Source organism: Jaculus jaculus, chromosome 4 (assembly GCF_020740685.1).
Source record: "Jaculus jaculus isolate mJacJac1 chromosome 4, mJacJac1.mat.Y.cur, whole genome shotgun sequence".
In the NCBI taxonomy this organism is placed as follows: domain Eukaryota; kingdom Metazoa; phylum Chordata; class Mammalia; order Rodentia; family Dipodidae; genus Jaculus; species Jaculus jaculus.
The window spans coordinates 48,478,542-48,501,555 of record NC_059105.1 but is presented as its reverse complement, the minus strand read 5'-3'; the positions used below and the strand labels follow the sequence as shown (position 1 = coordinate 48,501,555).

Genomic DNA, 23,014 nt, shown 5'->3' with positions numbered 1-23,014 from the left:
GTCTTCCCCCCGTACACACACCTGGGATCCTTTGCGGATTGGCTGATTTCTGTGGCTTTTATTATTTCATTGTCTGTTTTTTGTTATAACTGGACAGATTTTTTTTGATTCAGCTGATTGTGTTTGATGGAATAATTAGGACTAGTTATTAAAATAATGCATTGAGCAAGGAAGGAAACCTTCTCTTTGTTTTCTTGCAGAACACAAACGGAATCCTGGCCATGCTGGATGAGGAGTGCCTGAGACCTGGCACGGTCACCGATGAGACCTTCTTAGAAAAGCTGAACCAGATCTGTGCCACTCACCAGCACTTCGAGAGCAGGATGAGCAAGTGTTCCCGCTTCCTCAATGACACATCTCTGCCCCATAGCTGCTTCAGAATCCAGCATTATGCCGGCAAGGTACGAGGGAGCAGCTGTCCCACCCAGCACAGACGCTCACTCAGGGGCCTGGACCTTGGAGATAGGTGTGCCCAACACTGGCTAGTGTGGATGGCAGACTGCAAACTAGATCAGCAAATGTTAGTAGAAATTATATTGGACCACATTGAGCCAAATCTTGTTAACACAAAAACCACTGACAGCAATGCCCCCCAACTTCATGAACCATACAGATTTTTGAACATTACTTCTCTTTTTTAAGCTTTAAGCCATTCTATAAATCATAACCTAGCTCAATAAAAGAGCTGTGTCAGAACAATTAAGGATCACATTTACTGTCTGATTGTAGTAACACAGGCTATTTAACAAAAATAATTCTTAGATTGACATTGGGAGAATACACTAAGGAAAATATCTACTTAAAAAAAATGAGACAAACATTACTTTAGTTAACATTTGATGGTATTAGTCTTATGTTTTTCAATATGTAACATTAACAATAAAAACAATTTGGGCTGTAGGTTAATTTTTGAATCCTAAACAATTCTTGTGTACCATTAATGCTGCCTTTGTAAATAAGAATACAATCTTCAAAAGGAAAGTTCTCAGTTACGCTTAGCAAAAATTAGGTTCTATCTGAATTACCTTTTATTTCAAAATGTCTGAACTTTAGTAACTTTAGTTTCCTTTGGCTTGTATTATTAAAAGATGCATTCTTGGGGTGGTGGAGATGGCTCAACAGTTAAAGGTTCTTGCTTGCAAAGCCTGCCAACCTGGGTCCAGTTCCCCTTTTGTATGTAAAGCCAGCTGCACAAAGTGGAACGTGCATCTGGAGTTTGTTTTGTAGCAGCATCGGGCCCTGGCATGCCATTCTCCCTCTCTGTTTCTCTCCCTTCCTCCCCTTCCATCTCGGTCCCTCCTTCCCTCTGTGTGTATGTTGTGTGTGTGTGTGTGTGTGTGTGTGTGTGTGTGTGTGTGTATCTCTCCGTCTCTCAAATAAATAATTTTTTTAAAAGAGACATTCTCATTCAGTTCTTCTGATGCTTGAGGATGTCTGTAAAAATGTTGTGTTACTTCCGTTTGTCCTGTCTAGTTTTAAGTAAACTAGAATTGGCACTTGTAAACCAAAAAAAAAAAAAGAAAGAAAATCCTCAAAATATATTCAGGCAACAAAAAAATGTAAAAATCCTTTGAAAATGTTATGATAACATTTTTGAGCTTATTCTTACAAATCCTAAAGGGTAATAGAATGTATTTTGATCTCTCCTACATGTAACCAGATGGAATTTCAACTTGGAGGCAAATTTGGTATTAGAGTGACTAACGTGTTCAGACTTTTTGATGCTGAAGGAAGAGACCGAAGTAGTCTTGGGGCATTCTTAACTCTGTTTGATGTTATCATATTCAATATGACAGCCATTGAGTCCTACGTGCGTTCCTAGGTGCTGTACCAGGTGGAAGGATTTGTTGACAAGAACAATGACCTTCTATACCGAGACTTGTCCCAAGCCATGTGGAAGGCTGGCCACGCCCTCATCAAATCCTTGTTCCCAGAAGGAAATCCTGCCAAGATCAACCTGAAAAGGCCTCCTACCGCAGGGTCCCAGTTCAAGGCGTCTGTGGCTACTCTGATGAGAAACCTTCAGACTAAGAATCCGAACTACATCAGGTATTTCTGGCACAGCAATGTTGACCACTAATAGCACTCAAGAAGCATCATTCTCTTACTTGCTTAAATCTGAATATAACCCAAGCGGAGGGTAGCTATCAGTTATAGACCAAATAATAAGTTATCTGAGGCTGGAATAAAAAAAAAATAACACTCTACATTTTCCCCCTCAAATAAGGGAAAAAGTGAAGGTGAAGAATGTGATGGGTATGACAGTGGCCACTTCAGGAATCTGAGTGATTAGTGCCTGGGTCTTCTCAACTACATGTTTAACTGCTTTGTAAAGATATTTTTTTTTATTTATTTACTGGGGGGGAAGCATGGGTGCACCAGGGCTTCTTGCTGCTACAAACAAATACCAGACATACTTGCACCACTTTGTGCTTCTGACTTTACATGAGTGCTAGAAGATTGAACCCAGGCTGGCCAGCTTTGCAAGCAAGCACTTGTAACTGCCAAGCCAGCCCCATTTTTACTTCTTTTCAATGAAAAATTAAGAAACAGAATATAAGATGTTCTTCTGAAGGTGTTCAGAAGACTCTTTTCTTGGCACCAGTGTAAAAATAATTTAGAGCAGGATGGTGAATCAAACCTCTGGCCATCAATTCTGGGGTTCAGTAGGATCCAGACCCTTTTCCAGGAAGAGTTGTGGGCCCAAGAGAAATGATTCCTAAAGCAACCTGGATTTGTTCACCATAATAGGAGGGACTCCTTAAGACCCCCTCACATCTTTTTTTTTTTTTTTTTTTTCCTGCTTCTGAGTCATCATTGATGTACATCTCAAGATTCAGGAAAGATCTATGAGGCTCAGGATTTGTCTTATGTCAGAGCATACCCACACCACAAATAATGTCCTGCAGATGGCTTTGCAACTCAGTTATAAGGAAACAAGAGTGCAGGGGATTCCTGTATTTTGTTTACTGGATATTTACATCAGTAGAAACATCAATGGACAAAATACCCTGGCTTGCTTTACCTAGATTAGAACATGGATTGGAAGAAAGTCTGGTTTCCACAAAATACTAGAAAGTTCTCTGTGTTCAGTTGCTTTTTTTTTTTCTGTCAGATGGGTGTTTTCTTGAAGGTTGTTTACATGATGTGATATGCACAGATTTGAGGTGAACAGTTCGATTATTTTTACCCACTTTTAAAATGTATTTTATTTATTTATTTGAGAGAATGAGGCAGAGAGAGAGAATGGGCGTGCCAGGCCCTTTAGCCACTGCAAATAAACTCCAGACGCACGTGCCCCCCACTTGGGCATCTGGCTTACCTGGGTCCTGGAGAATCGAACCAGGATCCTTTGGCTTTGCAGGCAAACACCTTAACCACTAAGTCATCTCTCCAGCCCAACTATTTTTAATCATTATGTTTACTTTGGAACCACTGACAGGGTCAAGACATAAAACAATACCATTTTCCCCCAGAGTTCCTGTGTTACCCTTCATTAGTAGTTCTACTTGTTCTCTAAGAAACCTTAATAGATCCCAAGGTTATAAATCTGTGATCACACATTTTCGCCTAGAACTGTTGTAGTTGCAGATTTCATTTGTATAGCTAAACTCTTTTTTTCCACTCGGTGTCCATGGTTCCTTTATCTAGCTGTTGAACGTATCTGTAGTAGTCTCAGTCAGAACTTCGTAAGTTACTCTCTTGATCTGTTGCCCATATTTAAGGCATAGAGTAGACACTGTCCTTATAAATGGTCAAAGGGGAAACATACAACACCAAGAGTAAACAAGATATAATTCAACTGTCCTTAGAGAATGCACATGTTTTGGGACTTATTTGACTGTTAGGCAGCCATAACCATGAGTGTTTAGCAATTGTATTAGTCACCACTGGGATTATTGCATTATTACCCAAAGCTAATAAAGACTTCTATAGGTCTGGCATTTATATCTATGTGACTTTGACTATAAGGGCTCTTGAGCCAGTAGGGCAGTTTTTTCTGCTTTGTGGCTCTGCCATTTCCAGGATGGTTTCCTAATTGCTGATCAAAGATGCCTGTCTATCACGTCAGCATTCAGCTAGGTGGCAAAGGCCTACTTAGCTGGAAGAAAGGAGAAACAAGTCGCTTGTGAAAGACACAGATGGACCAGAACAGCTTAAATTGCTTCTGCTTTGATTGTAGTGGCCCGAATATGGTCATTTCACTTGCAGAGGAGGCTGGTAATACAGTCTTTCGTAAGTAGCAAAGTGCTCTACTAAAAAGAAAAATAAGGGCCAGGTATGGTGGCATATGCCTTGAATCCCAGCCCTTGGGAAGCTGAAGTAGGAGAATCACTGTGAGTAAGAGGCCAGCCAGGGACTACATAGTGAGTTTGCAGGTCAGCCTGGCCTAGAGTGAGACCCTACCTCGGAAACAACAACAAAGCCTGGCATGGTGGCGCACACCTTTAATCCCAGCACTCGGGAGGCACAGATAGGAGGATCACCATGAATTTGAGGCTACCCTGAGACTACAGAGTGAACTCCAGCTCAGCATGGGCTAGAGTGAGACCCTGCCTTGAAAAGCAAAAGGAACAAAAAGAAAGAAAGAAAATAGGGACTGGGGAGATGGTACTTGTTTGCAAAACCTGCTGGCCTGGGTTCAATCCATGGTACCTATGGCAAGCCACATAAGCGTTGCATGCCTCTGGCACTCATTTGGGTGGCAAGAAGCCCTGGTATGCCCATCCTCTCAAGAGGTTCTCTTGTGGGAATTCTCACCACCCCTTCTCTCCAGAGGTAAGAGCAGCACTGATTCAGATTAGCTTTGCATAAACATCATGTAAATGGAGTACTACAGTGTCCAGTCTCGGGCTGAGCTTCTGTAACTCAGCAAAATGTCAGTGATACTCATTGGTGTGCCATTGCATGTTTTAGTAGTTTTTTTTTAATGGCATGGTATCAGAGTTGCCTTGTTTTTAGTTGATTGTTAATGATTTGAAATAATTAGAAAGCAAGAACTTGGTTTCCCAAGAATCGTGAGCAATTGCTGTGAAATGACTTGACATACTTATAGAAATTGTACAGCTCATTCCCATACAGGAAGAATTCAAAACATAAAATGTTCAAAATCTTTTAGGTGTATCAAGCCAAATGATAAAAAAGCAGCTCACATCTTCAATGAGAGTCTGGTGTGTCACCAGATCAGGTACCTGGGTCTTTTGGAGAATGTTCGAGTGAGACGTGCAGGCTATGCCTTCAGGCAGGCCTATGAACCTTGCCTGGAAAGGTACAAAATGCTTTGCAAACAAACCTGGCCTCACTGGAAAGGACCAGCAAGGTAAGCAATTTATTGAATGCAATCATTCTTAAACTATCAAAGTAACTTGCTCCCCTCACCCCATATGCTGTGAGGCAAGACAAAATTGTATGAAAAATTAGGTATAATCTGTTTTAGGCTGTCTTTCATTAATTGGGATACTGTTTGGGCTAATTCTCAATTTATTATAGAGGTCTTGATCTCCTCTAAGATCTTAAAAGGACTTATGAAATCCACACTTAGAACTGTACATGCTCATACATGTTTAAAATAAGCCCATGGTAAATTCACAGGAGGCCATTTTTAGTTGACACGTGAACTTGCGTAGAACGGTCGGTGGAGAGAGTAGAGGCATCTTAGTTCTTCATTCTCGCCTCGCTGCTTTTCACCTGAGGGATTTGCCACCAGAAAAGAGTTAGAGGGTGAAAGGAAGGTCCCATCTTGTCCTTTGTCTGTCTCCACTAGACATAGCAGAAGCAGACAGGATTCAGTGTCAGCACGATTGCTAGCAAGCTGGCTGGCAGAGGATGTCTGGGTTCTGGGACTGTAGGACTTTTCCTTGGTTTGCCATGATTGGTACTCTGCCCAGACACAGTGGATGGACACCGCAGGCCTGCCCTTGCGAACACCCCCATCACCTGCAAGCTGCCCACATGCAGAGAGAACGTGCATGCTGGTGGGCAGCCTCAGCCCAAGAGAAAGCAGGCCTGGCTGTGCAGGCACCTTTCCTTGCACTGTCCATCACAGACTGCCCTCAGTGAGGGCTCTGCATGTCTGCATGCTGCACGAGGGTCAGCAGAGTGAGGGAGACACCTGGGGATTTTTGCTTCATGGTTCTGATGTTTCCTCCACATTCTCAGTGGACCCAGCCTTTCATGGAACATCAGTAGTAATTAGACACACACCCTGGGTTACAGAAGAGACAGAAATCAGGCATATGGTGTAGTCTCTGATGTCTAATTCTGTACCCAATAATGTAAGCTCAGGGTGTTGTTGCTACTCATGCTGCTAATTTCTAGGGTATTTCTGGTAAACAGGCCATAACATAGACATCATTTATTCCCTACCTGGTTCACAGGCGGGTGGAGCCAGGCTAGTATGAAAATTGATGCTGAAACCAGGGCCAAAGTCTCATTCCGAACACAAGAGGCCTGAGTTCTTTAGTCCCCTTTGTCCTGTCCTCTTAGCACTTCCGGGCTTTGCCATGGCGGCGGTGGGGGCGGGGGGAAGGCGGGAGAAGGAACAATATTTAAAATGTTTCAGGAGTTAACTGATTGGGCTCAGTATAGATGTGAGCCTTTTGCTTGTCCTCTGGTGCCCTGGCTGATAGGTCATTAGGATATCTTTGATACAAATACTAACCTCTGCTAATGAAATCAAGAGACTGTTATATCTAAGACCTCATAGCTCTGAACCCACATTTGCTTTCTTTCTTGTTTACTGGTTTGGTTTAATTTGTGAATTCAATCTTGAAAATCATTTGGTAGAAGGATTATTACTAAAAGAGCAATTATACTTAGAATTGTATTTCTTGTACCAATGAGAACCTGATATAAGATAACATAAAACTTCTTGTGGGGCTGGAGAGATGGCTTAGTGGTTAAGTGCTTGCCTGTGAAGCTAAGGACCCTGGTTTGAGGCTCATTTCCCCAGGACCCACGTAAGCTAGATGCACAAGGTGGCATATGCATCTGTAGTTCGTTTGCAGTGGCTGGAGACCCTGGCGTGCCCATTCTCTGTCTCTCTGCCTCTTTCTGTCTGTCTGTCACTCTCAAATAAATAAATAAAAATAAACAAAAAAATTTTTAAAAAGCTATTCTTGTGACTCAGGAAACCCATTGTTGGGGTTTGCTTATTCTCCGTAGGTCTGGTGTGGAGGTGCTGTTTAACGAGTTAGAGGTTCCTGTGGAAGAATACTCCTTCGGTAGATCGAAGATATTCATCAGAAACCCAAGGACAGTGAGTACCTTTACACTTTGAACTTAAGTCACATGTATGCAAGCTAGTTCTTGACTTTTAAAAAATGTTTATTATAATAATGGAATACCGTAGCTACCACTGTGCATGCCACACTTTTGTGTTTATCAGTAACATAATAAGCTGAGACAAATAAAAGATTGTGAGAGAGCTTGTGTATAATACTTAAATGATAAACAGTCACAACCATGGTTAAACCTCCGTTATTCATAGCAGTCGGGACTCTGGCTGTGTAGGCTGTATCAGAGTTGCACAGCAGCTTTTGGAGCTATACGTCCGTTAGAGGTGCATGAAATATGCCCATGACAATTCTTCAGAAGTTAAAAAGAACACTTTTCAAATTCACAGAACTCAGAGTTAATGGAGCCTTTTCACATGTAAATGAGTGGGTTGTCATGTAGTTAGTATCACAGTTGATTTGACAATCAGGAAATTTAGATGAGATCGGGCGTGTCCAGGGTGGTATGGCCATAAACTGAAATTTAGAATATATGAGAAATCATTCAATTTATTAAAGAGAGAAAAGTTGCCAGAGTGCTCCTTACCTAACACACTGGAGACCAGGGTTTGGGATGTTCTTATCGATTGCTGGTTGACCATCCCCAGTCTGGAAACCTGAAATCCACCATGCTCCAGCATCAAGAATTTTTTTGAACATCGTGGGGTCACAAGTTTCCACCTGAACTAACTTCACCCTCATAGAGAGGGGGCAGGCCAGCATAAGCTCAGCTCAGCTCTTTTGTGATGTGTCCTAGGTTCTGAATCACTAGAATAAATGAATCTTTCGTGACTGCATCAAAATATTTTCTCAAATGCTGTGAGCGATGTCATGTATCATTAGTGTAAATGGCTGCAACGCGTAGGCATTTCACCTTCTAAGAACTCCCTTCAAGTATGCCAACTCCATCTATCACCTCTCTCTCTTTTTTCACTTCTCGTTAGTTATTCAAATTGGAAGACCTCAGGAAGCAGCGGCTGGAGGATTTGGCCACTCTTATTCAGAAGATTTACCGAGGGTGGAAATGCCGCACACACTTCCTGCTCATGAAGAAAAGCCAAATTGTGATTGCTGCCTGGTATAGGAGATACGCTGTAAGCATCCCATCTGTAACCTGACAGTGATACGGACTTGTCAGCATTTGTTATGTATTTACTGCATTTGTGATTTTTATATGACCAATTCTCCCAATAGCCTTATGAGACTGACGCTTTTATGATTTATTTTAATTCTTTTAAAAATGGGGAAATGAAGACACTAAACTGCTGAGTAACTTGCCCATGGTCACAAAGCTGTCACTGGCAAAACTCAAGTTTTGTATTTAGTATTTCACGTTACTTCCCATTGACCTAGAGGATTTAGTAGAAAATTAACCTCTAATTTTTTCATCAGATTGGAGAAGACTGTCTCATTGAACCCCTTTACTATGGTTGGTTCAATTTTCTAAAATGGCTGACTATTCAGAATTTATTGTAGCATCGTTGAAGATGGCTCTCCTTACATACCTGAAGTATGTTTTAGTAAAACCATGACTTCTATTAAAGGACTGGATTTGTTAGAGAACTGGTTCTTTTAGCTATACAGAAAGATTCAGTAATAAAGTATGGCTCCTTAATTAACATTATCTATTTGGAAGTTCTTTTGGGAACTTATCACTTGATTGTCAGTGTTTGTTGAAGTATATCACAGGTTTGAGAGAGGTCTGAAGGTTTGCTTATAACCAAGCTCAAGCTTGGGTTGTATTCTTGCAAAATGGATTTTGGTGATTAGAAAGAACACTGCTTCCAAATATTTTTCATTCTCTGCTTCTTTACTACAGAGTGATTTAAGTCTGTGAGTTGGAAAATGATGTAAATTTGCAATCAGGTCTCATTTAGTATGTGCTTCCTTTACAGCTATAGAGCAGTTTTGCTCTAAGACAAAATTAAGATGCCGCATGCTTTTTGCTCATAAAACACCTTTTAGTCTATTATTTATAAATTTTGGAAATCAGTGAGGTATTTAAATGGTAAAGCTGAAGAAAATTTGCTTGATATTTAAAAGAGTGTCTTTAAAATGTATATTCTAGTCACAAGATTACAGCCTGCCTTACAATGTGAACATGTTCAGGCATCCTTGAACCAGTCATGTCTATGCTGCTAAGACACAAAGGACTGCTGTCACCCAGCTCAGTGGCTGTGAATTCTCCTCCATGTACATGGTAGCTTAACTCTTTGGAAGTTTGTGATGCTATTTTCGGTTTGCCTGCGAAAGAGATCAACAAATAGCCCACCCTGAAGGACCCCTTTGTGTCACTTAATTGTGAAGTCATTAAGAAAATCAAAGCTGGTGCGAATACTCAGTTCCTCTATCTTAAGTTCTGCAAACAGCTCTGAAACACCTACTGTGCTCTGAGAATAGTAAAGTGGACCAGACAGCATAGTATCGGACTTGATATGTTTATATCTAGCCAGGGACAGTTGGCACCCCAGCAAGTAACTAAGCAGGACAGTTGAAGACTTCTGTAAGGCCTGGGATGGAGAGAAATGAGATACAGAGTAATTGGAAGGTGGGATCAAACTCTAGATAGGATGGGTAAGGATGGCCTCCTGAAAGGGCCCTTTGGTTGGAAAGATGAAGACAGACAGAAACAGGAACAGCAGTCCTGTTGGTCCCCTCCCCAGCGTCGACATGGACTTTAGCGTTGTATTCGTCTCAACTCGGAACCACATGCTTGTGCTATCTAACTCAATGAGTAATTCAGTTTTTTCTTTTCATCAATAACTCAAGATTTCCTGAATGCTTTTCAGATAATTATTCCATATTTTGTGATATTTCATAACTCCTTGAGATAAAGTTTAAAGTGAGATATAGTTGTTTTCTAGATTTAGGAATTAAAAGAGGAAGAACAGAAGTACCAAGTAGATGTCAAAAGTGTAGATGTAGCTCATCATTTGTGCACGTAACATGACTGTCTGAGAAATCGTAGTGATTTCCAGCTCCTCATTGGACAGCTGATAAAGGAAGATGAGACTGAGGGAGCAAGCGTGAGTGGCTTAGGGCGTCGGGCTTCTCCTGCCTGTTCTCATTGGTTTGGCTGCTGTGTTGGACCTTCCTGTGGCTATCACGACTCACTTAACAACGAACGAGACAGAGGCAGGCAGATCCATCCGTGGGGCTTGCTGGCCAGCCAGTCTAGCCTGCTTGACAAGTTCCAAGCCAATGAAAGACCTTGTCTTAAGAGAAGAAATCTCTCTTTTGGCTTATGAGTTCAGAGGTTTTAATCCATAGGCTTTGGTCCTATTGATTCTGGGCCATGGTGAGACAGCAAACCACGGCAGTAGGAGCATGTGATAGAGGCTGCTCACCTGTGGGCGACAAAAGCTGAGAGAGGGATGGAGGAGGAGAGATGGGCGAGCAGGTGTAATCTTTAGAGCAGGCCGTTAGTGCCATGCATCCTCCAGCTAGGTTCCACCTCGGAAGGTCCCACCAACCTCCAAAATAATAGTGCCAGTTGAGGACACAAGCTGTTAGTGGGCACACTCCATAGCTAAACCATGATAACTGCCAGTCTCCTTCCGTGACCCTTCCACAGTGGAGCCTAGGCCCCTGGAAGGCCTCTCTTGCCTCAGAGAACAAAAGTCAAGCAACCTAGTGCTCAACAAGACCTTTTTTGAAAACCTTTGAATTATCAGAGGTGCCTTTGTCCCGCTAGGCATTCTAAACCCATGACTGGCAGAGCTCCGCTCACTTTTCTAGAGAATGCCAGCCACTTCACTGTTTGAGGCATCAGCCCTGGAGTGAGCAAAGCTTCTGGGCATTGAGCTTGTTGGACTATAACGTTCTCGTTCAGCCTTCACAACACTGATGGGTACACTCTGCCAGCCCTTGTAGCCAAGGAGGGAGCCAGACTTACACATCCATTCTCATGAGTCTTTGTGAACCTGGCTTCAGTTGATATCAGTTAACTGAAATTTCTTTGCTTGGTGTTTTTTTTTTTTTTTTTTAAATGAACTCCAAACACAGGGACCACCCTGTGCATCTGCTTATGTGGGTCCCGGGGAATCAAACTTTGGTCCTTTGGCTTTGCAGGCAAGAGCCTTAACCACTGAGAAATCTCTCCAGACAGTTAACTGAAATTTCTACTCAGCTTCCCAACTTGAAGCAGAGTAAAACCACAAACCTAAGAGGAACTGGGGAGGTTAGAAGTAGACCCAGTAAGTTGTATGGTAAGAAGTGGCACCAAGGGGGTAGAACACAAGAGTGGGCACAGAAGTCAGTGTGCACCCATTCGGAATGTGTCACTGGGGGTTAGCAGCACAGAACTTTGAACATTACAGTGCTATGCAAAGAACAGATGATGATCCAGGTGGGACGTGTACAAACTAGACGTTATACTTAGCATCCTTCATCTGTACTTTGGGTTTACTGTGATAATTTTGGGCTATTTAGTATTTTGGTTTCTTTACATGTTAAGTGTGGGTAGGGCTAGGAGGTAACTCACTTGGTGAGGAACTGAGTTCAATACCCAGAACCCAAGTTTTACAAAAAGCTAGACATAGTAATCTACACTTACAATCCCAGCACTGGGGAGACAGAGTCAGGCAGATCCGTGGGGCTTGCTGGCCAGCCTCTCTAGCCTACTTGGAAAGTTCAAGGCCAGTGAGAGACCCTGTCTCAAAAATAGGTGTCCATCATAGTGCTGAAATGAAGTGACAGAGGAGTCCTCAACACTCAGACATCTCTATCACACCTTCCAAGGCTCAGGGTCCATTACAGAAGAGGTGGTGGAAAGACTGAAGAGCCGAAGGAAGGGTAGGACTACAGCATGCTCCTCCAGACACAGAATAGCCTGGATATCCATGACCTTATAGTGCCTGACACTATCTACACAAGACCATCATAATAGGAGGAAAAGATCAGGACATCAAAATAAGAGACTGATTGAGAGTGGGAGGGGATATGATGGAGAGTGGAGTTGCAAAAGGAAAGTGGCTGGGGGGGAGGGATTACCATGGTTTATTGTCTATAATTATGGAAGCTGTCAATAAAAAATATATATAACAAAGAAATAGGTGCCCAAGGAGCAACAACACACAGGGGATGCCCTCTGGCTTCTGCAAACATGTGCGCCTGCACACACACAAACTCACACAAAGTGCGGGTGATGAAGTGTGCATTGCTCTAAGTGAGCAAATCTCCTTTCTCAGTGTCCACATTGCAGCTATGCAAAAACAACTGCTCATATCTTCCTCTTTTATCCCACAGCAACAAAAGCGGTATCAGCAGATAAAGAGCTCTGCCTTGGTGATTCAGTCTTACATCCGGGGCTGGAAGGTGAGTTTTATTGAAGTGGAGGTTGAGATGTTTCACAAAGGGTGATGTCTTTAGGCTCACTCTGCAGGGGACCACTCCTCCGTCTCCTGCCTGTCTTGCCAACAGTTGCAAGGACTGAGTAAATACTCTGGGCCAGATGGGAGACCCTGGTGACCATGTCTTGGCTACTTCCTTAATCAGCTTTCCTTTCGAGAGCTTTGTTCTCTGAGCAGGAAGTCCTTGAAATAATACTGTCTGTGATCCCAATGCCCTCACGCCCCTTGTTTTTAAATTAAGGCTGTCTGTAGCCATTGCCTTCAGGATCCATGAGTCCTGCTGACTCCCATCCCAACAGCATCCATGACTTGAGTGTCTTCCTGCAGGCTTCCCCACGATGACCAAAGGAGCTCAGGCCAAGGGAAGTTGTGGGAGGGCGAGGGGGTGGTCAGTGACTAACCTGGTTCCAGGTCTTTCCTGCCAAGGCTTGGTTCAGGGTTCAGGCCAAATCCAGCCTGTGTTCTGTGATCCTACAACCTGGAAGCCAAGAATAGTTTTTATCTTGTTGAACAATTGTGCAAACAAAAAGCAGAGAGTTCATAGCCTATGAAAACCTTGTGAAATATGGATTTCATCGTCTATAAACAATGGTGCATGCAAATGCAACCATATTTCTTTATTTCAGATAGGACAGCTGTTCTAGGTTGAGAATGGCCAAGTCCATAATTGTGATAAGGGTATGTGGCTTGCAAAGGCAGAATTATTTGCCATCCTTTCCTTATAGGAAGTTACTGATCCTTGCTTAGTCTTAGGAGATTTCGTAGAACGGGCTGGATCTAGAAGGATGCTTTGAGGTTGTGCCCGTACTTTACTGCCTCTGCCAAGGGTGCTGCTGGGCCATTAGTGGAGCTGCTTTGACTGACCTTTGCTCGACCCCGGCGATCACAGAGCTTGGTTGAGCCCCAGCTCATGTGAAAACACAAAAAGTGATCAGAGTATGCAAACCTGCTGCCTCAGGGTCATTCCTGACCCAGTTCCTGGAACCCAGTCTGCAAGCCAGAGACCTCTGAGAACATTCCCAGGGCTCACCTCCTAGTGAGGGGCTCTCCTGGTCCCATAAAATCAGACTATAGCAACTCCTGGAAAGAGTCCACTGCCTTTGCAGTGCTACAGCTCCCTTCACGACAGCAATAACAAAAGACATGCAGTGGGCCCGAGAGGATCCCTGGTCACACTGTGAGGACAGGCCTTTGCCGCACATGCTGCGCTCCCCTTTCCCTCTGGCATACTGGGCAGGAGGCTGCTGGCCCATCTGGGTGGAGGCCAGCCATCACACCCGGTGTCTTCAGCCACAGAATCTCCTTTCTCTCAGACTGTTGTTTCACTGGGGCGTTTGTCAGAGCTCTCATCTCTTGTGGGAATATTTTCTAATCACTGTGAGTTTCTTTTTTTCATGGTTTTTTTTTTTTTTTTAATTGTGGTGATTCTGTGCCATAGGCTCGAAAAATCTTGAGGGAGCTGAAGCATCAGAAGCGCTGCCAGGAGGCAGCCACAACCATCGCCGCGTACTGGCACGGTGCCCAGGTAGGACAGAGGCCCGAAGAAGGCCATGGGTGGGGAGTAATGCGTGTGCCCACGGACGGACGCTCAGACTCAGGGCCAAGAACTGTTTTCACTGGCTTAAGCTATTGAGCACGCGTTTGCCTCTTGCTCTTTCCAATGTGTCGGTGTGGGGTGGCGGCACACGCTTTTGCGTTGACTATTGGTGGTAACTGGTGTCTCTCTCCTTCTCCCTCTGTTGGGCAGCAGCAGTAACCTTTCCTGCCTTCTAAACGTCTCTGTAACTCCTTTTCAAATGCACCACAGGCGCGAAGGGAACTGAGACGGCTGAAGGAGGAGGCTAGGAATAAACATGCTATTGCAGTTATTTGGGCTTACTGGCTTGGATCAAAGGTACTTGATGCACACGTCCCACCACGCCATCCCAGAATCCTGCAATAACCGACCCTTACCTGTAGCATATAAGAGATCAAGGACTGCGGTTGGTAGTGGCTCTCACGGGTGCATGTCCTTGTGGCCAGGTTAATAAGGGTGGGGTGGTAGTGCCAGTGTATTAGCATAGGAGGGTTCTACATGTGCAAGTCTAATTCTTACTAATAAAGCAGTAGCATAGTTGCTTTTTTTAAAAAAAAATCTCTTCATTAACCTGCATGTTTAGTCCTCTCCCTAACCTATTGATCTATGCTGGCAAGTTTCTAAATGTGTCTTCACGGAGGTGGGGGAAGCATGTTGAAAATGTTAAGGTTTGGGTTTGTCTTCCATAGTGTGTTGATGCAACATGTCTGTACTGCATGCCTTAAAAAAAAAAAATTATAATCCATGAATGAAATTAACTTCCATGAGGAACGTAGCAGCTATTGGCTATTATAAGCAAAATGTTACATGTGAAAAGAATTCTCATCTGTGATTTCACAGGGGACTGTGTTCATAGGAAACTAGCCATACTTGCCACTGAAGAATCCCAGGAATTTCAGCATTGGCTGTTTGTTTTCAGGAACAAAGGCCTCCTGAAACACTCACTAATCCCCAGCCAGGCATGGTCGTGGGCTCTGAACATTTCACATACCCCAAAGGACAAGAGCTTGAGATGCTTTTTATTACTCAGAAAATCAGAGGTCATATTTGCTTTTAAAAAAAAATGTGTATTCCAGTTAAAAACACAAGTATCTGCAGAGCCCTGTGTTTTAAAATCTACCTTGATACCTTGTAAGTTCATCTGTGAGAAAAGTCAACCTTTGGCTGCATATAGCACTTTGTTTGCCAAAAACTAAACAAAGTTATTCACTGTGTTTTTTCTACAAATCTGTGAAAAACAAATGATTTCCTTAGTAAACTAAGGAAACTGTCCTGCCAGAGACCAAAAGGCTCCTAAGCTGTGATTGCTGGGATTTCCCAGTGTCAGTAGTATAATGTCTTGAAAAATCAATGCTAATGCTTGCTTCTGTCTTTTCAAACAGTGTGGGTAAGATTGATTTACATTTTTTCCTGAATGTAATTTTTGAACCTGTCCATTGTTCACTTTTTGCTTGACTTCAGTCTTTAGTATAGTTCACTGTTTGGAACCTTAGCTAAAAGTTATTTTATTATTTTGGTTTGATTGATAGCAAGGATTGAACCTGGAGCCTTCTGAATGCCAGGCAGGCATTTTACCACTAAATTACACCTCCATGAAATTTAATTTCCATACATGCTCCTTCTCGCTTTTCAACTGGAAAGAACGTCTGTGTTTGTTATTTTTACTTTTTGCTTATACTTCAGAGACATCTTTAGTCATCTCAGTTTTTCTAATGTCATTTTTTATTCATCTCAAAGTGGATGAACGTAGCTTCACGGCTCCTTCAGCCCCTGGGCTGTCAGCAAAGTGAATTTCTAAGGCTTCAGTAAGGGTATTGGATGAGTGTGGGAAAGGAGGTGAAGAGGGAGAGAATGGGACAGGAGGAGAGAAGAGGAAAAGGATGGCAGTGCGGATTGGGAGGTAACTACCTTGGGTGCAGAACCAGTGGCCCTTCCCTGAGCACAGTGTGAGTGCACTGAAACCCAGGCAGCTATAGCGGCTCCACGGATTCTTGGGTTGAAATGGCCATGCACTGTTCCTCTGTCACTCTGCAATCCTGCTAATGAATTTGGCTCTTCTGTTTGGGGGGAGGCATCTTTTTTTCTGTTCATTTGTGCTGCCTGCATTGGGCTGGCTCTTTTATTTACGATCTAAAACATTCTAGGCTCGAAGGGAGTTGAAACGCTTGAAGGAGGAGGCTAGGCGTAAGCATGCAGTTGCTGTCATTTGGGCTTACTGGCTTGGACTGAAGGTACTTTCTCCACCACTTCTTCCTGTCCAGGGTGAACTCCCTAAACCTACCACCTACTAACCCCAAGAAAACTACTGAGGGCGCTTGCTGGTGGTCTGCACAGTTATCAGCTTGCCTAATTTTGTTTCTTTTTGAATAAAAACAAGTGCACACTAATTTTCTCATTTTAATGTGGTATTGATTTCTTTAAATGATAAGTTTAATATGACATTTTACTCAAGATTATTTTTGTCTGCTTCTGTCCCACGTTATCGTTCTGAATGTATATATTTTTAAACACGCCACAGTCCCAAGCTGATCTGCTATGCACAGTAACCAGCCTGGGGACGGCGGGCTTGGCTTCCCGGGGTCTGCCTGGTCGGTTCCACTAAGGACTGCCTGGAGTAGAGCTGTCTTCAAAGCCACTGTCATTCTGACTGAATCATCACTTGCACAGATTTTAACGAATGAGGTGATAGAAATCATTCAGCTCATGAGAAGATTTAAAAACCAAATGGCTTATGACTAAGACAGGTTTATTTCAGAGGTGTTTTCTACAGTACGAAAAGGACACATATAAGTAAATATGTAAATACAACACTGAGGCCTGAAAACCTTTAGACCGTAGAAGGATTCGGTCTTCCCACCATTCAGTAAGTAAGCGCCCAGGTTGCCTGTGAAGGGTGATTAGGCCCCGTTTACACTAGTCCTCTTTCGTCATTCTTCTCATATTAGTTAATCCAACAACATTTGTTAAACCAATAACTCTGAATATCTGCACACTAGCCAAGATCATTGCTTCTGAATCTCAATCCCCTCTGAGGTGTCCTGATTACTTCTGTGAACAATCTAAATCCTCCCCCGACAAAGTTCAGCCTACAAACTTTTAGTAAATTATCCTTTTTTGTTATTCTTAATATCCATAAGTAATTTTCAAAGTAATGTAGAAGTAGCTTAAATATGAATTTAACAGATGTTCTATTTTACAGATTCCTAACCAAGTTCTTTAACTGCTTTTTAAAAAGTCAAACAAAACTAAACATTTTTTCCTTTCAAATCACATCCTCTAATTTGCATTATACTTCACATAAAAAGAAGAAAATAAAGCAACATTGAATCAGGATTTTTTTTTTTCCCTGTAGTTAACTCTGCCAGTAATATCTTCAGTTTTCTGGCTTTCATTGCATATGTTGTCAAAATATTTTTGCATTGGAGAGGTGCAGAGCAGGCTTCAGAGCAAGTTCGGCTTACAGATCAGGGCTGTTTTGCAGAAGGTCAGGTGGTCTTGCCCTGGATATAACCTCCCTCCTCCCCAGTTTCTAACAAACATCTTATTGTTTCCACTGTTACTGTTAGGGAATAAGATTAAACTTGCTTGAAGTCCAAGATTATAATAATGTTGTCCTTCCTTTTTTTTTTTTTCCTTAAAAGCAAGTCTTATTGATATGAGCAGTAGTTTTGCACATTGAAGTGACATGATTTTCTCATGGAAAAATGACTACAAGCACACTTAGATCCCTTTAAGATCCCTGGTGTTCCAGAAGTCTCCCCATCTCCATAAATGACAGTCCACTGTCACCAGGTTGTGCTGTGTATAGCAATGACCTGCCCTATATAGTATCGAAAGAATGTGGAAATAAGATTCAGCTGCCAAATCTGAGGAGGACTTCTGCCGTGTCCTTGAGGTGCTTGCAAACCACCGAACCAGCCTGCTTTCTTCTCCATGTGCTTTTACCTAAATAAGCCAGAGTTTCTCGGAATGCCAAATCTAACAATTCCGTGGCTAACAGAGGAATGATAGCTATAATATGAATGAAATGAAGAACTGCCTAATAGTGCATGTCAAAAAGTCAAACCTTAGTAACTCTCAGGTGTGTAGAAAGGATCTGGGGCTCAAATGTCAGAGAGCAGACCAGTGGCATCTTTGAGGCAGAGGCAGCAGGTGCATCAGGAGCTACAAGACACGTGCAGTTTGGAGGGGGTCACCTACTCCTTGTCAGGCAGGAATGGGGCCCACAGTTACCAGAGCATAGAAAAAATTAAGAGAAACCTACAATCAGAACTGTTGTTGCAGTTCTTAACTTATAAACGGGTATAATACATTTATCTATAAATTGAATTTGGCTTGCAGGTTGCTGTCTTACAACCCCTAATGTAGAAATATTTTTAAACAATGTGTATTTAAGGCCAGAAAACTAAAGGAAAAAAAGTTCATAACATTTGAATTATACAAACAGGTTAATATTTTTTCCAATTTTAACTCTTCCATTTATATATGGGTAGGAATAAATATTATTTAATATGTCCCCTCAGCTTCAAATTTTGACTCTTATTTATTCATTCAGCATTAGTTATTTGTTAGCTATAAGTATGTGAAATAGTTTATGTCAGTATGGTAAAGTGTATGAATTAACATGACAACAAGATGTGTTAAGTGCTATGATAGTGAATATAAAGTTGGGTGGGAATAAGATGAGAAAATTTTGTGCAGTTGAATGGAAGATAATGGAAGTTTAGATTTTCTTCCAATATATTATTTTTACCACTTAAAATCTGAAGAGGGATTACCTTGCATATTTTCTGAATTATACTTTAAGTTTGTGATGCTTCAGCAGTCACCATAAAGTGTTCCATGTCAAATCCTAAGGCTCTGTAAGAACTAACATTGGTTTAAGACATTATTTTATATTGGGGCTGTCAGTTTACAACTCTTTAGTTTGGTGTTCCCTAAGCCACCGTCTGAGCATGCTGCACTTAGCTCACTCAGCCCAGAGAAGACATGGCTAGGCACGGTCCCTGTGCTTTCTTTTGTGGAGAGGCTCACCTCGAGCATGTGCCAGCCTCTTCCTAATCACTAATCTGCTTCTTTTGAAGGTTCGTAGGGAATACAGGAAGTTCTTCAGAGCTAACGCTGGAAAGAAAATCTATGAGTTTACGCTCCAAAGAATTGTAAGTTGACATTTTGTGTCGTGCTAGTTAACATTATTAAATTTACAACTCAAGTCAATAAGATGTGACTGCTGAAAATTGACTATGAGTTTTCTTAATGATTAAATAATTATGACTCTTTTGGATGATTGACTCTTTAAGTAGGAGTTAGTAACCTTTTGTATCATCTACCCCCTTTCTCAGGTAGAATTGTAACTAGTTTTTGTCAGCTTATATGTGATTGATACAATGTTAATCTGATTTGACTGAGCAAATGGGGAAAGTGAACCCAAGAAAGCCAGGATCATACCCTGTTAAGCTGCTGGCAGGGCAGGGCTGGCAAACAAGTCGGTGAATAGGGGCAGAGGGGAGCAAGGCTGGATTCTAGGTGCCCTCTACTTTCAGAGAAGGGTGTGTTGTGAAAGCATCACATGATGCAGCCAACCTGCACTGCCTCTTATAAATCTGTAAGCCATCTCCCCAGCCCAAACTTACAGGTTTGTGACTTGAGCAAGTAGCTTCTGTCTGCAAAATAGAGTTCAGAATAGCTCCACCCTCATAGAGTTGTGATTGTTTAATTGGAAGAATGCATTACGTACACCCACCTGCCAAACCTCACAGCTTAGCAGCATAGTCTGTGTAGATAGTTGTCTTGTATCTCACTGGTCCAGGGGAGGTTGGGGAAGTAAAATTACACAGTAAGGTTTCTACTGAATGTATTGGTTTTGTGATCATAAAGTTCAGAATCCGTCAGTTAAACCATCCGAAGTTGGGAACTATTTATTCTAGCAGTGCTGTCCAGAATTTGCTACAGTTGTGAGCATGTGCTGTAACCTGAAGTTACATGAGAACAGCTCCCACGCACGTGTAGTTACTGCGTGCCCGGGTGTTTCAGTGTGACTAGAGCATTAGATCATTTAAATGTAAGCAGCCACATATACTCCTGTGCAACAGTACTGCTCTCCCATGCAGGCTTGTATGGGGATTACTGGCCATACACGTTATTAGGGTCAATAGTCTTCTTTTCTGCTAACCATTTTGTGACGTTAGCATTTGCCCATCTGGTAGGAAAGAGTGCAATAGAGGATTCCCAAGGGAAATAAAGCCTTTTAGGGACTAGAACTCAAAAATCTATGAAAGACTGCCTTTATTGGTCATGGGATGTGTACAATAAAAACAATGTCCTTCCTAATGCATTTTTATCATCCAAGTAAGTATTTTCTGTCAAACCCAACACAGGTACAAAAATACTTCTTGGAAATGAAAAATAAGATGCCTTCCTTGTCGCCAATAGACAAAAATTGGCCATCAAGACCTTATCTGTTTCTGGATTCAACTCACAAGGAGCTAAAGAGGATCTTCCACCTGTGGAGGGTAAGCAGGATGATGTTGCATTTGCTCAGGCCTCATATTATTTTGAGCATTTGAATGCTGTTATGTAAAATCAAATTTGTAACACATCTTCCTTCACCTCGGCAAGGATCACTTGAGGGCTGCTCATCTTGGAGCATTTTCCTCTGCGTGGTTTTCTGTGAGAGGTCCTGCACGAGCCAGGCACTGCTGTGGTCAGGGAGGGAGGGAGGAACTGGGGGCTGCGTCACTTCCTCCTCAGATTCCAGGGGGTCCAAGTAGTTAGGTTTTGCTTATTTTCCTCTTTAACTAAAGGAACATTGCAGGAGATTAAAACCATAAAACCTGCACACCTTCAGACATGGTAGTTAAATCCCACAGATTACATGGATTTACTTTCTCAGATTTATTAAACACGTACACCAACACACACCTTGATGGGAGAGAAAGAGAGCATTAAAGTCCCTAAAAGACAAGATTTCCTGTTTCCAAAACAGAGGAAGCTGAAAAATCAGTTTTCTCAGGTTGAATGTTGTCGGTTTCCTATGAGTGCAGAGTGTGATGTGGGTGTCAGGGCACAGGAGGCAACTGCTACTTCATCAGAGTGGTCCGAGCAATTCAGCTCCAGGTGCGAATCAAGCACCGCCAGCATCAGGAAGAAATGTGAGCATCACGGCCGCCTCCGCCCAGCAGGGCTTTGTCTCAGTGACTTCGTCAACATGTGCAGCGTTAAATACATGCCGGTATCAGATATACAATCAGTACACTGGGCAAAGGAATGACTAACAGGGATAGCTTTCAGGCAGTTTTCTCCTGCCCTGCAGTGTGAGCTTGGTGATGGCTAAAAGCACCATGATTGCTACTTAGTGCAAGTCCAGATTCCATCTGCTGTCCAGTAACAGATACAGCAGCCTCTCCGCTGTTTGTCTGCCCCTCTGAGTCTGATGTGAAAACCGTTTTCAGAAATGACAGCAAGGAGCTGCTGATGCTGATGCTGGTGGGGGGGGGGGGGGGTGCTGCTCTGTCTCTGCTCTCCCCTCCCCTCCCTGGGCGGCTAGGGGGTGTGGCTCTTTACCACTGCGGGCAGCCTTGCCCTGGGGAAGGGCTGCAGCAGTTTCACTATCCTGGAGCTATTGCGCTGGAGTGCCCCACCCCCCACCCCCTGTAACTGAACTCCTTGTGCTGCTCCTTTGAAAACTCTGTCCCTGTCCCCTGGCCAACCCTGTCTGCCTTCAGTGCATCCTCAAGAGTCAATGGCAGGGGCTTTCCTGTGAGGTGATTTGGAGGAGTGATTGTCAAACAATAGCGTGGTTGTGGCTCATGAAGTCAATTTAGATTACTGTGTGTGTTCTTGTGCACACAGACATATTTATTTTTGAGAGAAGATCTCAAAATGACCTCGAACTTGGCTTTTATCCCCAAACTGGCCTTGATCTCATAATCTTACTGCCTCATATTTCCAAGTGCTAGGATTACAAGCCTGACCAAGCAAGCTGCTACTACCAGTGTTTTTTAACGAAACACGGAAGAATAGAAAATAGCAGAGTACGTGCCTTAGAGTAAGACTGTGTGGTGAGGCTTTGGGGCAGGGTGTGAGGGCACACACGTGTGCAGACGTGTGCCTGTGCTTGAGTCTAAGTCTGTGGCTTGCTTGTGTTCTTTACTGTAAGTCTCCATTCAGAAGTGGCAGCCTCAGGACAAGACGTCCTTGGGGACTTACATCATAGCAGATGGAGTCCAGATTCTTCCCAGGGTGCATGCCACCTAGGCTCTGGTGTGTTTTGATGAAACAGCCCAAGTTCTATAACACAGATAATAGTTCCTGTAACATTCTCTCAAGACCAAGTTTTCAAAACACAAGGTTTGGCCTTTTAAATGATTTTTTTTTTTTTTTTTAGGTAGGGCCTTGCTCTAGCCCAAACTGACCTAGAATTCACTGTGTAGTCTCAGGATGGCGTCGAACTCACAGTGAACTTCCTATCTCTTCCTCACCAGTGCTAGGACTAAAGGCGTGTACCACCATGCTCTGCTTAAGTGGTTTTTTTTTTGTTTTTTTTTTTTTATGTTCTCATATCTCACAGTGTAAAAAATACAGGGACCAATTCACAGACCAGCAGAAGCTTATTTATGAAGAGAAACTAGAAGCCAGTGAGCTCTTCAAAGACAAGAAGGCTCTATATCCTTCAAGGTATGGTTTTACTTACTCATAAATGCCAGTGTTTCATTTGTATCAAATATATCTGTGAGCCTTTTCCAGTGGATCTGAATTTCACTAATGGATAAGTGATTTTTAGTTTGTGAACATTCTTAGAGTTACCTGAATGC

The 23,014-nt window shown here is 42.7% G+C and overlaps 1 protein-coding gene across 5 annotated transcripts in view; it reads left to right on the top strand.

Moving 5' to 3' along the window:
* The window catches only part of Myo1b (myosin IB), a 183,387-nt gene that overhangs the window by 149,287 nt on the left and 11,086 nt on the right, over window positions 1-23,014 (top strand). For 2 of the 5 annotated variants that reach the window (XM_045147056.1, XM_045147057.1), the window contains exons 16-27: window positions 201-401; window positions 1,823-2,049; window positions 5,120-5,320; window positions 7,165-7,258; window positions 8,219-8,368; window positions 12,522-12,590; window positions 14,064-14,150; window positions 14,433-14,519; window positions 16,346-16,432; window positions 19,286-19,360; window positions 20,579-20,713; window positions 22,771-22,877. In XM_045147056.1, the coding sequence (XP_045002991.1) occupies window positions 201-401; window positions 1,823-2,049; window positions 5,120-5,320; window positions 7,165-7,258; window positions 8,219-8,368; window positions 12,522-12,590; window positions 14,064-14,150; window positions 14,433-14,519; window positions 16,346-16,432; window positions 19,286-19,360; window positions 20,579-20,713; window positions 22,771-22,877 (1,520 nt within the window). The remainder of the gene's footprint in view (window positions 1-200; window positions 402-1,822; window positions 2,050-5,119; window positions 5,321-7,164; window positions 7,259-8,218; window positions 8,369-12,521; window positions 12,591-14,063; window positions 14,151-14,432; window positions 14,520-16,345; window positions 16,433-19,285; window positions 19,361-20,578; window positions 20,714-22,770; window positions 22,878-23,014) is intronic. The other 3 variants (XM_045147060.1, XM_045147058.1, XM_045147061.1) reach the window with 3 other exon arrangements.